General features: G+C 35.8%; 1 protein-coding gene across 10 annotated transcripts in view; it reads left to right on the top strand.

The window, feature by feature from the left end:
- The window catches only part of FBXW11 (F-box and WD repeat domain containing 11), an 89,194-nt gene that overhangs the window by 26,006 nt on the left and 48,161 nt on the right, over positions 1-15,027 (top strand). For 6 of the 10 annotated variants that reach the window (XM_070732722.1, XM_070732716.1, XM_070732717.1 and 3 more), the window contains one exon: positions 5,942-6,043. The exons of the other annotated variants lie outside the window; for them this stretch is intronic. In XM_070732722.1, coding sequence (XP_070588823.1) covers positions 5,942-6,043 — 102 coding nt within the window. The remainder of the gene's footprint in view (positions 1-5,941; positions 6,044-15,027) is intronic. 10 annotated transcript variants of the gene reach the window in all.

Below are 15,027 nucleotides of genomic sequence, written 5' to 3'. Positions count from 1 at the left end.
GGCCAGATTCACGTATATGCAGCTGTGGTTTGTTTAAAATACAATTCGTTGTGGAACAAATAACTTGGGTCCTCAGAAACTTAAGTAATTAGTTACATAACCGTGACTGTGAATTGACTAAGTACAAATTTATGGATACTGACAGTTGCATAAATTACATTACAATTGAAACCAAATATAGCTTAATTTCACTCATGAACTCTGCAAAAAATTTCTTTGTCAGTGAGACCAGGTGTTTTTATATTAAAAGGAACTGTGCTAACTTATATGGGAAGTGATAGAAGTGGGTAGAATTTATGAAAATGAAGGATTTTTAAACAAATAGCACTTGCTAATTGATATATTTATAATCTATCTTGCATGTCACCTGCATTTATTCCCTGGCCTTGTCGCAGCCTCTTTAAAATCACTCTATGCATCTGATAAAGTTAGTTAAAATTCACAAATGTTTATGCCTTTGTTATAAATAAAGGGTCTAGATTCCAGGGTGGATAAAATTCAATTTTTTTAAAATAGGATTTTAAAATTTTAATTCGGATTTTTTTTTAATCAAATTGATTTTAATAAAATGCTTTTGGAATAAAAATCTATCCAAACGTAGTTTTCTATTTAAGATACTTTAATAACTTAGTTTATTCAGCTTAGCTATGTAGCATAAGGCTTTATATTCTGCAAAATTGGGACTGTTGGTGAGTCAACAGCAGGTCAGAGGAGGAGTCGCTGCAGGACAGAGATGACAGTTGCTCTTTTAAAATTACGATAAAATCAAGCCTTTTTACTTGTAATTTAAATCATGATTTAATCATATGTACCCTGCTAGAATCCCTTTTGTCAGTACAGAAAAGTGCTACCAGGCATCAGATTTTTGGCTACCACAGATTAAAAGATAGATTACTCTTTGTATAAGCGTATCTGTGTTGCAAAAGTTTAGGTGAAAACTGAAAATAGAATGAAGTACATTTTTGGCTTTATGTATTTTTCTTATAGTCTAAGTAGAGTTTAAAATTGATAGATATACTTGGATTTTCACCCTGGAAGCTAAACGCAAGACTGATATTGAAATATACTGCTTAAAATGCTTTTTGCAGGAAATAGCCTAAAATATTCATATTGAAGTATTTGTGGCAGCAGATATAAGTGTCTTTTAAAATTTAATGATGTAAGTATGTAAAAGGAGTGAAGTAGCAGCATTTGGAAATACTGTAATACTAAACCACAGCATATGATTTATATAGCAATACCTTAATTCACATGTGGATCCAAACCTTGCATTTAAGTTAACTGCAGTTGATCAAGTTTACTGAGCCCAACCAGTGTATGTAGCTTGAAATTGTTTTGTTCTTATTACCTGTAGTTATAGTTAACCATTGTATTGGCTAATTAATGTGAAGAAAAGTATATACTTTGTTGTACACCAGAGGACATAGCAGTCCATAAAACGTTGTGCTATAGATAATATTGGTTGACTGCTGTATAATGTTCTATTTTTATAGGACAAATAATGTTAAATTTTTAATATATAACTTAATTTGTAGATTATTTGAATAGTAGAATGGCCAAAGAATTTGTTTCCAAATTATACTGAATTAAAATTAAAAAAGGGACTATAGGTAATTCCAGAAGGATATCTCCAGCTGGGAGAATGAAATTAAAATGGCAAATGCATTTCCTTATAAGGATATTTAGGCAAAAACACATTTATCCATAGTCATGTGGGTACAGCACAAACAGTTATGTAACATTATAAACTGTTAACTAAATAAAGGATCTTGGAAGATAGGGTGAATATCTAAATAGTGGTAGTCTTCAACTTACAATAGGTCATTTAGTGAAATAAAGTGACTTATGGCCGTTTTTCATACTTAGGACCGTTTCTGCATGAATACATGATCAAAATTCAGATGCTTGGCAACTGGTTTATACTTAGGATGTTGGTAGTGTCCTGGGATCATATGATCTCCTTTTGCAACCTTCTGACAAGCAAAGTCAATAGGAAAGCCAAATTCACTTTTAACAGCTGTGTTTCTAACTTAACCACTGCAGTAATTCACTTAACAACTGTAGCAAGAAAGGTGGTAAAATGGGCAAAATTTACTTAGCAAATGTGTTGTTTAGCAACATAAATTTTGGGCTGAATTGTGATTGTAAGGTGAGGGAGGACTACCTATTAAAAGAAATTGCACATTGTGCACATCCTTTAAAAAATACAATTTTCATACTAACGGGGTCTTATCCAGAGGAAAAAAAGAATAAGTTACCAGACTGGAAACATTGAATGTTGTTAGGGAATTAGAAGAGGGACAGAAAATTGCTACCAAGGCAGCCGGAAATCTGAAACAGGTATGGAAATAATATAGTTGGGAACTCTTAAAAAACAAAATAAAATATAAACCAGTGAAAAATTATAGAAGTTTATAAGTGCATGGCAAAAAAAAAGTGATCAAACAGATTTAGAGGTGATCCTTGATTTAAGATCACAGTTGGGACCAGAATTTACATTGCTAAGCGGGGTGTTTGCTAAATGAGAAGGGCCCAATGTTATGCCTATACTTTTGCCACAGTTAAGTGAATCAGTCATTAAAAGAATCTGACTTGCACCATTGACTTTTGTTGTCCGATGCTGACTGGGAAGGTTGCAAATGACAGTCAGGTGACCCAGGGATATAGGCAATCCAACATGTCTTCCTTTACATTGCACACATTTGATCTATGTTGCCTTTACAAGTGTTTCCTTTGTTTTGTGCCCATTGTGATCAGAGTAAATTGAAGGAAGGATTGGTGCAGGCTCCATCAACTTGGTATTTTTTAGATTTTGGGGGGGAAGCAGGTTACAGTTGTGTTACCCCCAAGTGTGGGTGGAAAGAATTTTAGTTTAATACTGCCAAGGATAGCAATTTGGAAAAGACTAGACAGGTGGGCCCTGTCTTATTGAAAAAGGATTGGACATTTTCAGTTAATTATAGTATTTTAAAGAATAATTGATACTTAGGTATGAAAAGTTATGTGGATAAACTTGAGATTTTTTTCTATAATTAGATTACGCTCTTCCAGGGGCAGTTCTTAAGGTAATATGTCTGATTTCTTTAGATCCCTGTTTTTATATTAAGGACAGAATGAAGTTGGACTGGGATTTAAAAGAGACTCTTTTCTCTTCTTGAATACTTAGATATTACCAACTACATGGTACCCTGTTTCCCCCAAAATAAGATGTCCTCTGAGCTTTTGAGTGCATGGCAATAAGGCCAAGCGCTTATTTCAGGGTTCAAAAAATATAAGACATGGTCTTATTTTCAGGGAAACACAGTAGCAGCTGAATATGTGATAGGATAACTATTATTTGGCTTTAGATAATGATACACTCCATTTAACTCATGATTTGAAAACATGCATTCCTGTATATTGTGATAGTACTATGTTATATATGTGTATATAGAACTATTGGATTGGATTCAGATTGCCAGATTTCTACTGGAAAAAGGAAATGTTCTTTCAGTCAGTTTTTCTGCCATCTGCATTCTCTCCATGTCCTACCTCCTAAACCTGCTATGAAGGATTGAGAGGCCTTTTGAAATAGCTGTATTAAATTGCACTGGAGAGAAAGGGGAAATCAGCAAATATTCCCCCTGCTCCCGGTCCTATATGGACACCTATTGCTTCATCTTCATCCCTTTTATCAAATTGCAGTGCCAGATGTAAAAGAAAAAGTTTTAATTCGACCCACTACAATTTATTTATTCTGATTTAAAACATTGGCTTGTCTCACTAGTATTTTGTACACTGATTAAGCTTTTCATAGCAAAAAGAGTCTGTGAAAGGCTTTAAGCAGAACCTGGGATCTTCTGAACATAGAGAATATTCTTTATCAGTGAGAGGTGTAAATTGTTGCATCAAACCTTCAAATGAATTTAGCCAGTGTGGTAATTTTCACTCTAACAACTTTGGAAATGCCCTTTTGGAGCCAATTGGTTGATATTTTGGGGGCTTATTAAGGCAAAGCCCTTATACAACATTGATGCTATATTAATGCTACCTCATTTTTATCCTGATTATATTGTCATTTGTATTGCATCTTTCATTGTTTTAATACATTTATAGAACTTTTGAAGTTACATTCATATGCAGCTATTTCTTGTATAGATGCCCTCTTGTTATAAATCAGTAACAAATGCAGTTTTGGAGCCATCAATCTCCTTTTTATAAAATTCAAGTTCTAGGACCCATGTAAGGACTGAACTGGGGGATGATATTGAAAAGAAAATAGATGCATTTTAGCTAAGTTCTTCAACTGAAAAAATGTTCCCATAACTAAATCGGAAGTGATTTCCTCTGTTTCATGAATTGGTATATATGTACCTCAGGAGAGTCCTAGAGATTAAGACTACACTATTTTGGGAGGTTGGGTTGGCATGCATTGTAAAAGATCATGTGCAGTAAGTTTTGATTCCAGCTCTGTTTCTATGCATTACAGCTGTAACCATCTTTAAACTTGCCTCTTCATTGTAAAGTAGATTTTGGTTTATGCTACTCAAGCTGCAACTTGCATTAGCTGAAATACTTGTGGGTTGGGGTTTTGTTGGGTTTTTTTGAAACCAAGTGGTTTAAAAACAGGAAAAACGGGCAATTTGTTTTGGGAAGAAACTCAAAATTAAATAGTTTTCTTTAGTATCACCTTAATTTCAGATGTTGTAAAAGTTCAGCATAGAACTGGAATTAAGGAGCCATGCTATTTATCACTGCACACATGCTGTCTTTAGGAAACCCATAAACCATCTTATTATGCTTTGAAATCTTAGATTATGCTCTTGATAAATTGCTTGTAGAACCTGAATATGATGGTTGGGTAATAAAAGTTTTATCAAATACCTTTTTTAAAAATTGCAAAAGAGATTTAAAACTGTTTTGCCTATACACAGTACATAAGAAGTCAGTACACTATAAATTGCTAATATTTCTGGATATTTCAGATCTAATTGTCAGTTGCAGTAATTTGTTTTCTTTAAATGAAAAAAGCACTTCCTCATAATGAGATTACCAGACACCTACTAGTTATTTAAAGGTGTTTCCAAAGGTCAATTTGCCACCTTTAATAGCACCTATGCAATCCAGTAATCCTAAATATTTGCAGTAGTCAAGCATTTATGATTAAGTGTGTTAATTTGAAATGTATTGATAGAAATGGTTAAAAAATCATACTCAATTGAACTTTTGATTCACCTGCAAATAATTTTTAGTATTTACATTTTAAAAGGATATTTTATCAACAAAACATTGAATCAGATCCTTAACTAGACATATTGGAAGGGAAGAAGGGAGGCACCTGGTACAAAAAGTTAGAATTCAAAAGAATGCATTGAATTCCATTTTCCAAAGTTAGACTTCCACTTACTACATTTTTGAGCTGATGAATTGAAAGGATTAAGCCAGTGGAAAAACAATTAGGAGCCTCATTTATTAAGAAACTGCTGCTTGGCATTTTCTATTTTGCCAAGAAACATCACTAGGCTCCCTGCATGGTATTAGTTAGATATAAGCCTAAGCAAAGTCCATTTGAAAAACTAATCAAGACTGGAAGGATGAAGAACTTTCTTTCATGAAATTTCTAAGCCCCGAATGAGAAATTCTAAACTCAGAATAGATCACCATTCTTTGAAAAATAAAATTTCACATCCCTAATTATGATTAACTGTAAAATATATTAATTTCAGAGTGCGACTTACTTAACCCCAATTTAGTATATGGTTCGGAATGTGTAGTTCATGTATGCAATATAGATGCAACCTTCTTTGGCTAGGATCTTTTGACAATCTGGTATTTACACGTTGCGAGTTGCATACCATTGGTTAATTACGTATGCATTTTAACATACTAATAAGTTACCTGCGTCCAGTAACTTGTGGCCTCTAACTGCTTCTTCTCTTCCTTCCTTTTTGTCATCCTGCAGTGTTCTGTGCCAAGGTCTTTGTGGCTAGGCTGCTCCAACCTGGTAGAGAGCATGTGCGCACTGAGATGCCTGCAGAGCATGCCCAGTGTCAGATGTCTCCAGGTGCCTTTCTTCTTTCTTGTTGTAAATGTGTTATGCGTATGCTGTGGTCATTGTTAAAATCTCTCTGGATTCAATTTAAATTGTATTAAGTCTTCTGAATGTTTTCTGTATGATTCTCATTAGTTTAGGCAGGAGTCTTCCTTAAGGAGGCTCCATATGACACACACTAACTCTTAATTTAAAATGGTAAGCATTTTGCTCTACCTGTTTCTTCAATGCAAATGAAGAATGCATGTTGCCTGTGTTCATTTTGTGTGTTACATGCTGCAATTATTGGAACAATGGGTGAAAGGTAGTGTTAAAATCTTTACATAGAAATAAGCAGATAATTTATTTCAATAAATCAATTTAATATGCTGCTTTTGGCAGTATGCTCTCTAATGATATATACACACACACATTTTAAAGAAAGGGAATAGTGGCTGTTTCTTTTAAATGTTAAATCATTAAAATAATGTTAACATTAAATCTGCTTGATTGGCCTGAATTTCTTTAAAATAGGAAATTGATTTTAATTAAGTAAAATTATTAAATATTTTCCTGTAAGTTGCAAATTAAGGTTGGTATAGAGTTACCGGTAGGTTATTTATAAAAAGAGCTGAATTAGTAAAATATTCAATCTTATTCACAGATTTGACATCTCATGATTTTTATCAATGGAATTAACGATAGGGGAGCATAGAAGTGTTTTAATTAACTAAATATAAAAAAACCAAAGAAATTTCCTAAAATTCTAAACAAATGGAAAAAGGTAAAATATAGAGACATGCAAAATATGCATTTACAGACACGTATGTTTCAATAAACTAAAGCCATGATTCATTACAGTCAACTATGGTTGATCTTTATTAAACAATTCTGCAAAGAACTGAAAATGCTTGATCATTTCATTTAATAATGGGCTATTTTAAAATATGTCTAATAAGCATTATCTAATGCAGATTTCATAGATCTCATTTTTTGAGATTTCACTGCATTGATTTAAGTCTTTCCACAATCTGCCAAAGAACTAAACATTATTTAAGTAGGCAAAGATATTGTGAATCTTGAAAGTCGACTATGAATTTGTGAATATAACCTATAGATATGCTTAAATTTGAGGAATAACTCCTTCCTCTTCCTCCATTATTGAAAAGAATTAGTTGTCCCAGCAATTCATCTCAAAAATTATTTCCCGGAAGTCATCTGAAAATTTTCTGTGGTGGCTATAACTGGTTTTTTGCAGATAATATAGATTAGTAATAGTAAGAGAGTTTTTCTATCTCATCAGTTGATGAATTTCATCCAGGTATTTGTAATTCTATTGCTAACCAAAGCAAACCGTCTCAGTTAATACTCATTTTCTTCCGTGAATTTATATTCTTATTAAAGCACTCCATTTTCTTCTGAAAGGATACATATTAGCACAGGGGTCGACAAAGTTGTTCAGAATCTAGGAGCCAGCCAAAAAATTTAGGAGCCAGAATTTTTTTTAAGCAAACTTGGTTTTTAATTTAACAAAAAAAATCGGGCCGGCAGGGAACAGAATGGAGCCTTCCGCGGCGGGGCTGGTAAGGGGGGGAGCCGAGGGGGGAGCCGAGCCCAGCCCCGTGGCATTCGCTTTCCTCCCGCCCGCAGCCGACTGATCGTGGGCTCCTTCACAACCTCGGAGAGCTTCCTGGTTTTCGTGAGCTTTCATGCCCTGGAAGCTCTCCGAGGTTGCGAAGGAGCCCACGATCAGTCTCGGCTGCGGGTGGGAGGAAGGCGAATCCCCCGTGGGCTCCGTTACATCTTCCGCTGCCAGCCAGGCCATGCTGGCGGCAGCGGAACAATCGCCTTCCTCCCGCCCGCAGCCGACTGACCGTGGGCTCCTTCCCGAGCTCCCTTCCTGAGCCTCCCGTTTTCTCTCCCCCCCCTCGCCCCTTCGCCTCCCTGTGTTCCTAGGAGAAGTGCTGGGGATTAGAAGATAGATAGATAGGTAGATATATGATAGATAGATAGATAGATAGATAGATAGATAGATAGATAGATAGATAGGTATAAATAGACAGACAGTGATAGTCAAAGAGAGATAGACAGAGAGACAGATGATGAATGGATTGGGCAGCATAGAAGATAAATAGATAGATAGATAGGTAGATATATGATAGATAGATAGATAAATAGATAGGTAGGTAGATATATGATAGATAGGTAGGTAGATGTGGGTATATGATAGATAGATAGACAGACAGACAGACAGACAGACGTAGGTAGGTAGATATAAATAGAGTAGACAGTCAGGCAGATAGTCAAAGACAGATAGACAGAAAGACAGAAGATGGATGGATTTATAGATGATAGATAAATAGACAGATAGATAAATAAATGTTAGATGATGAATGGATTGGGCGGCATAGAAGATAGATAGATAGATGGATGGATGGATGGATGGATGGATGGATAGATAGATAGATGAGGGAGGATAAAATGGTATTAAAAGGGGAGGAAGAAGAGAAGTGTGTGTTGGGAGGGGGGAACCACTCCTGATTATAGATTCGAACACGTGGATTGTGGAAGTGAGAAGGAAAGAATTACGCCGGGATAGGATGGTATCAATGAAGTGGAATCCAAGCTTCACCCAAGAGGTTAATGGAAAGCGCACAGGGAGAAAAGCGAAGGGTGGCCAACAACGTGATTCTGCCCGGGTTTTGCCCGCCTCGGGGTCTGGAGAGGCTCGTAAAAGCTGAAGAAAAGATTGCACGGGGTTTTGCAGCTTCCGACCGGACGGAACGGGAGAGTAAAGACCCGTCCCGGTTGCAAAAAAAGTTTCTTAGGGCCATGAAAGGGCGATGGGCAACCTCCCGGGGTTATGCGAGGATGCTTCCCTAGAGGAGTCCAAAGAGAAGCCATCCCCCGGGGGAAGAGGGCAACTCCCGGGGCTTCCCTGTGAAAGGACGGAGCCCGGCTCCTCCCGCCCCGTCACCCGCTCCGCCTCCCCCCGGCCGAGCTGCCGGCCTCGCGCGGCTCCCTCACCATCAGCACTTTGGCCGCGCTCTCCAGCTGGGCGATCACCTCGGAGGCTCCCCCCGCCGCCGCCGCGGCCGCCGCCATCATGGTCTCTCTTCAATGGCGCCATGCAAGGCATTCTGGGACGGGGAGGACGCCCAGCCAATCCGCGACTCCCGGGGAGGCTACAAGGGCCCCGGGGTGTGAGAGAGCCCCGATTGGGGAGGTCGTGGACGGCCCCCGCAGAGCCGCTCTCCCCCGACGGCTGAGGGAGCGGCGGGGCGTCCTCTTGAAATGGCTTCGGGGAGGTGGAGGGGGGTAGAATGGAGAGAGAGCAGCTCCGTCAGGTCCGGGAGGAGAAGGGCGGGATGTGGCCCGACCCTTTCTCAACTCCTCAAGCACCAGGCAACATTTTCTAGGCGCCAGACAACATTTTCTAGGCGCCACTGGCGACCAGGCGCCTGGGTTTGTCGACCCCTGTATTAGCAATCCATCCTGAATGTTGTAATAAATAATGTTGCTCAGTTAAGCATCACACAGCCAAAGAATTCCTTTGAAGAAGTTACTTGAACTTTCCAAAAGATACAGGTATTTTGACACTTAAAGCACAGGGGTTTTGTTCAGTCCGTGTAATTGAAGTACCCTTTATAACATTTTGCATAGCCCAAATATTTCTTTTTATGTTGTTTTTTATTCTAAATGAAAAATAACTTCTGTTTTTCAACAATCTTGAAAGGCATGTTAAAATGGTTTGAAAAGTTTGCGTCATATTGCTTTGTACTAGTGTAGATAGTTGGTATGTTGGAGTATACATTATAGATTCTTACAGTGAGCAAAATCTATCACTACTAAATACTGCATGAGGCTGTTCTTGTGTGTAGTTAAATCAATGGAAGTGTGATATATGCTTGGAATGCTGTGGATGGCAAACAGAATTGGCTATTTTCTATATTTTGGCTTATAAATGATTTATCCTTTTTAATTTTGTGGCTAAACCTTAGCTTTCATTACTGTACTATCTGCAAATTCATATGACATATTGGCAGAAGCCAATATAACCTCCTAACAAATGTGATTCTGTGATAAATCAGTCTGCGAATAATATCAGGTGTTTGTTTTTTAAAAAAAAAACATTCACAGCTTCTTTTCTTGGTATAGTATAGAAAACTTTCCAACCTTCTTTGTATGTGTTTAAACACAAATGGACTGTAAAATGGACAATACAGTATTTTCAAATAACACATAAATAAAATTCAAAGGATTATAGCTTTGAAATGAATGATTGGGAAAATAATTAGTACGCTACATTTCTGAGATACTAAGAATTGTGTTTTTCAAAGTCAGGGGAAATACTTTTCAAAATAAGAAATTGGTGGATGGACCTTGGTGGTTCTAACCAACAAATTTCAGATGGATTCCAGGGCCTAATTCATATGTTTCAGAAGTTACATGTTGTAAAGAATAGTTTGGATAAATCAAATTCACTTGGGATCTCATTCCTAAATCTACATCTCTAATCTTTTATTGGCTATAAGTTATGGAAGGTGTATGTATTCTTAATTGAATTGTGAAAGGGAGACCTCAGGATTGTGGTGCAGAGTTGAATGTGGTATTGAAAAAGAGCAATGTGGCCTAAAGAGTCTAAAGTTTTTTGAGAGTTTTGTTATTGACATATAAAGTTATATTACTATTAATGGTCCTGGATGGATTGATCACCATAGGGGAAAGTTCAGCTTTAATTTTTCAAAAATGTTTATTGTTTATATGCTTGTTTATGTTTATGAGAGAAGGTTGTTAACTAAAAGGTGGAATGTAGACCATAGATACTAAATAAATGAAATGAATTAATCTATTGTATAATGCAGAAAAGTATGAATGATAAGGGAGCCAGGAAACTATGAATTCTAGTTGTGCCTTGGGCATGAAGCCAGCTGGGTGACTGTGTTCCTCTTTACTCAGTCCTAGGATAGAAATAGTAATAAAGCTCACATAAACATTACAAACTTTTACTAATGTACATACACACACACACTAAAAAGCACATTAAAAATGGCAATCTAAATAAATTATATAAGTTAAAAAGAAAGGGGAAGGAGAAGAGTTGTAAACGTACCACAGAAATACGGTTTTGGTTGCTTCACTCCTGCAGCAGCAGGACACAATTTGGCAATATTATGGGTGATATCATGTGAGTCGCAAGTTGTGGAAGGGATTTTTAAATATATATATATATATATATATATATATTTTATATATATATATATATATATATATTTACCATCAATAATTTGCTGAAGGGAATGAGTTGACCCTAGTAAGAACAAATGTTCTGTAATGTCTGTTGTTTGGAGACTGACAATAATCAACTGGTTTAGTGGTAAGCTTTAGTGCTAAGCTAATGCCAACCTGTATAAAGGATCTTCTTCTCCAGTGATCTTTTTTTTCTTGGTGGTGTCTCATGTGTTAAAGAAGCCATAAAGTGCCAGCTTTTGTCATATGATATCTTCCAGGTAAATTAGAAGTTATTTCTGTTAAGGGATGTCCTGGCCAAATCCTGAAAATCTTGCCAACAAAACTGCAGGGACTACTCCAGGCAACTATCAGGAGTCAAGCCTTATATAAAGGCATGCACCCACACAGATAGAAAAGTTAAATGCTTTTAAAATTGTACGGGTGTGGGGAAGGCATGTTAAGATTTTAATAAAGATAGATAAAAACTTTTCCAGTGAGGATTCATGGCGAACTAGATGTCCCTGGAGATCGTGATTGGATATAGGATCTGGGTTGATGAAATCTTTACACAGCAAGGGGAGGTATCTCATGTGTACTCCATATAGCCTCTCCTTGTGAGTAGATTACAGGAACATGCAATCATCCTCTGAGATGAGTGAGTAGGAGTCAGGGATGCTATGTTAGCTTACAATCATAACAGCCTTTTTGATGTACAAAATGTCCAACTGAGCCTCATTTTTAAAATCACCTTTGAATTTTATTTTATTTTTTACTGTTTTTGAAACCTTAAGAACTTTCAGGGCAAGAAGTTTCATTGCATTCGCGGGATGAATTCCTCCTTGTGAAGGAGGTTTGACATGTGAGTTTAAGGGATTAGAAAAATACGTTATTTTTAAAAATAAACAGCAATAAAAAGTTTAAAGTTATTTTGAAAAATTGAAAATGAGCAAAGATGGTTTTGAAATGAGAATTTCTAGTACAATCTTCTCTTTGGAAAATTCTATTTGTTTCAGTTTGGTGGAAAGATAATATGATACAGAAGGTACTTTATTGGACTCCACAGGGAACTGTAGAAATGGAAGGATTATTCAAAGGAGACAATAATACAAAATGTTTTTAACTGGATGTTTTTTGGAGATTTGGAGTATAGATGAGAGAAATTTATTTTAAGAATAGTATCATTGATGGATGATGAGCAAACACTGGTATGAAAAATCAGTTTATACTAGATAAAATTAAAATCAGATTGAATTTTGCTTTAAATATGGTATGCTATAAGAATAATATGCAGAATGATATAATTAATGGGTTTTTGCTAATTAGGAATTGCTCATAAGATTTTGTTAATACCATAGTGAAGAGTGCTTTTGTACATTAAGAGATGGTGATAATTTACTAAAACTGTATTTGTCGTGATGAAGATTAAAGTTGCTTTTTTCTCTTTTTTTAAAACTTTTTTTAACTTTTTAACTTTTTAATTTTATTTAAGTATGTGTGCGTCTTTTAGTTTGTATTGGTCATTTTATTCTTTTCTATTTTTCTTTTCATTTTCCCAGCACTTTTTATATTTTTGTAGTTGTAATCAGTAAAATTATTTGAAAAATATTGAAAAACCTAATTATTAAAAGCCAATCTTTAGAATAAAATAGAAAAAAGGAAAAGACAAGAATAAATGTGCAGAGAAAAGAAAAATGCAAAGTAGCAGCTTGTGATGTTCTTTACAGCAGTTACAAGTATAGCTCTCATCTCTTGTTTTCATTTTTCTTGAATTGATTTATTTCTAATCAACCCATATATCATAAGTTCATTTTTTAAATGTTTCGTGCAAAATGTTTATAAGGGGTTTCCAGAGCAAAAAGATATGTCTTTTCTGTGAAAGATGTTAATTTTGCTATCTCAGCAGGTTCCATAAACGTCAGTATCCTCCATTGTGGGAAGTGTTCAATCTTTTCAACATTATGTATATTTCTTGCTGCAGTTATCATACATAAAAACAAACTTCTATGAACTTTTTCCAACTGTTTATAGATTACTTCCAAAAGAAAAACTTGCTGGTTTCAATTGTATTCTAATCTTTTAAAGTTTTCTTGAATTAGATATGTATTTCGGTCCAAAATTTTGTGGTTGATTTGCATGTCTACTAAGGATGATAAAATTGTTCACATTTTCAAATACCTTTATAAATTCTAGAAAGCTTTTCCAGTGACTTTTATCAACAATACATCATTTTATTAAAATTCTCTTTAACATTATAAATCTTAAATTTTGGTCCTTTCAACTATGTATTCTCCTACTGTTGCATTTGTATAGCTGCTCAGAGTCCGTTTGGAGTGAGTGGCATATAAATACAATAAATAAATAAGCATATCACATCCCCAAAATTTAAACCACTGCATCATACCTGCTTTTAGTCCTTTTTAGTTTCAGATTTCAATAGAAATTTTAGCAATAACGTGTTCATCATTTTTACCATATTCTTTTATGTACTAAAAATCTTTCTAATAATTGTACATTGGAGAATCATTGACAAGTTTGTCCTTTTGCTACCAGATCTTTTAATTTTATATTCTTCCTGACAAAATTCTAAAATATCACAATAAGGTAGAACTTTGTGTTTGCTTCTTATTATCAATTGAACTACATTGCCTTAAACCTCCTGACCTTAAGTTAAGAGCAACCTAGCAAAGAAATGTCTTTCCCTTCAAGTTCCTGATCTTGTTTGCCTCATCATAGATGTTATACAGTTAGATTCTATATTGGATAAAGAAATTATTGCAGTTCTGTTTTATTATCCTCTATACACCCCCACCCCCACTCCAAAAAAATGGTTCATTTCTCTCATCTAATTTCCATCAACATATAAAGTATTGATACTCTGGGCATAGTATTTTCATATGATTTAAATTCTTTTAGATCAGTTTCATTTGTGCCAATCAAAGTGCTTTCAAATCTATCTGCCCTGCTGTTACTTGGCTGTATTGAAGATTTAACAAGTGGGTTCCTGATGTGTTCTGTTTTATATGTGTGAATGTGTGTGCCACCCTAGGGGTGAATTGATGAGTTCCATTAGTTCAGATATCCATAATTTTTCTCTAGAGAAGTTTGAACTCTTTTTCGTAGCTTTAATCTCTTTACACAGCAGTTACCAATTTCACCAGTGAAACTACTTTTGATGGGGATTTATTTTGCCTGTGAGTAAGTTTTTAATTCCTGATGACTGCCCAGACCCGTGACGGCAAAACTATGGCACACATGTGGGCACATGCGCCCTTGCCAGCTGCTCTTCTGGTTATTGTTGTGAACTGCCCCGAGTCTTCGGAGAAGGGCGGCATACAAATGTAATTTTTTTTTTATTATTATTATTATTATTATTATTATTATTATTATTATTATTATTATTTCTTTTTGGGCACTTGAAAACAGTCTGAAAACGGCCCAAAAATGGCCAAAACCCAGGCCATTTTTAGGCTGTTATTCAGGCCATTTTCAGGATAGTTTTTGTCCCAAAAATGGCCTAAAAACAGCCAAAGAACAGGCATGTGCAAACTGGCCACCTGGTCTTCAGGTTTCTGGCACTCCGGCGCATGCATGTGCATTTCAGTTTAGGCACTCAATGCCAAAAAGGTTCACCATCACTGGCCTAGACAATTCTCTGTGGTTTTATTGGAAACATTTATCAAAAATGATTTGCCCTTGCCTTCTTCCTAGGGAGAGATTACCCCAATGTCACACAGTTTTCATGCCTGAGGTAGAACTGGAATTTACAATCTCCCAGTTTCGAGCCA

Source organism: Erythrolamprus reginae, chromosome 1, assembly GCF_031021105.1.
Source record: "Erythrolamprus reginae isolate rEryReg1 chromosome 1, rEryReg1.hap1, whole genome shotgun sequence".
Taxonomy (NCBI): domain Eukaryota; kingdom Metazoa; phylum Chordata; class Lepidosauria; order Squamata; family Dipsadidae; genus Erythrolamprus; species Erythrolamprus reginae.
This window is presented reverse-complemented; position numbering and strand designations above follow the sequence as displayed.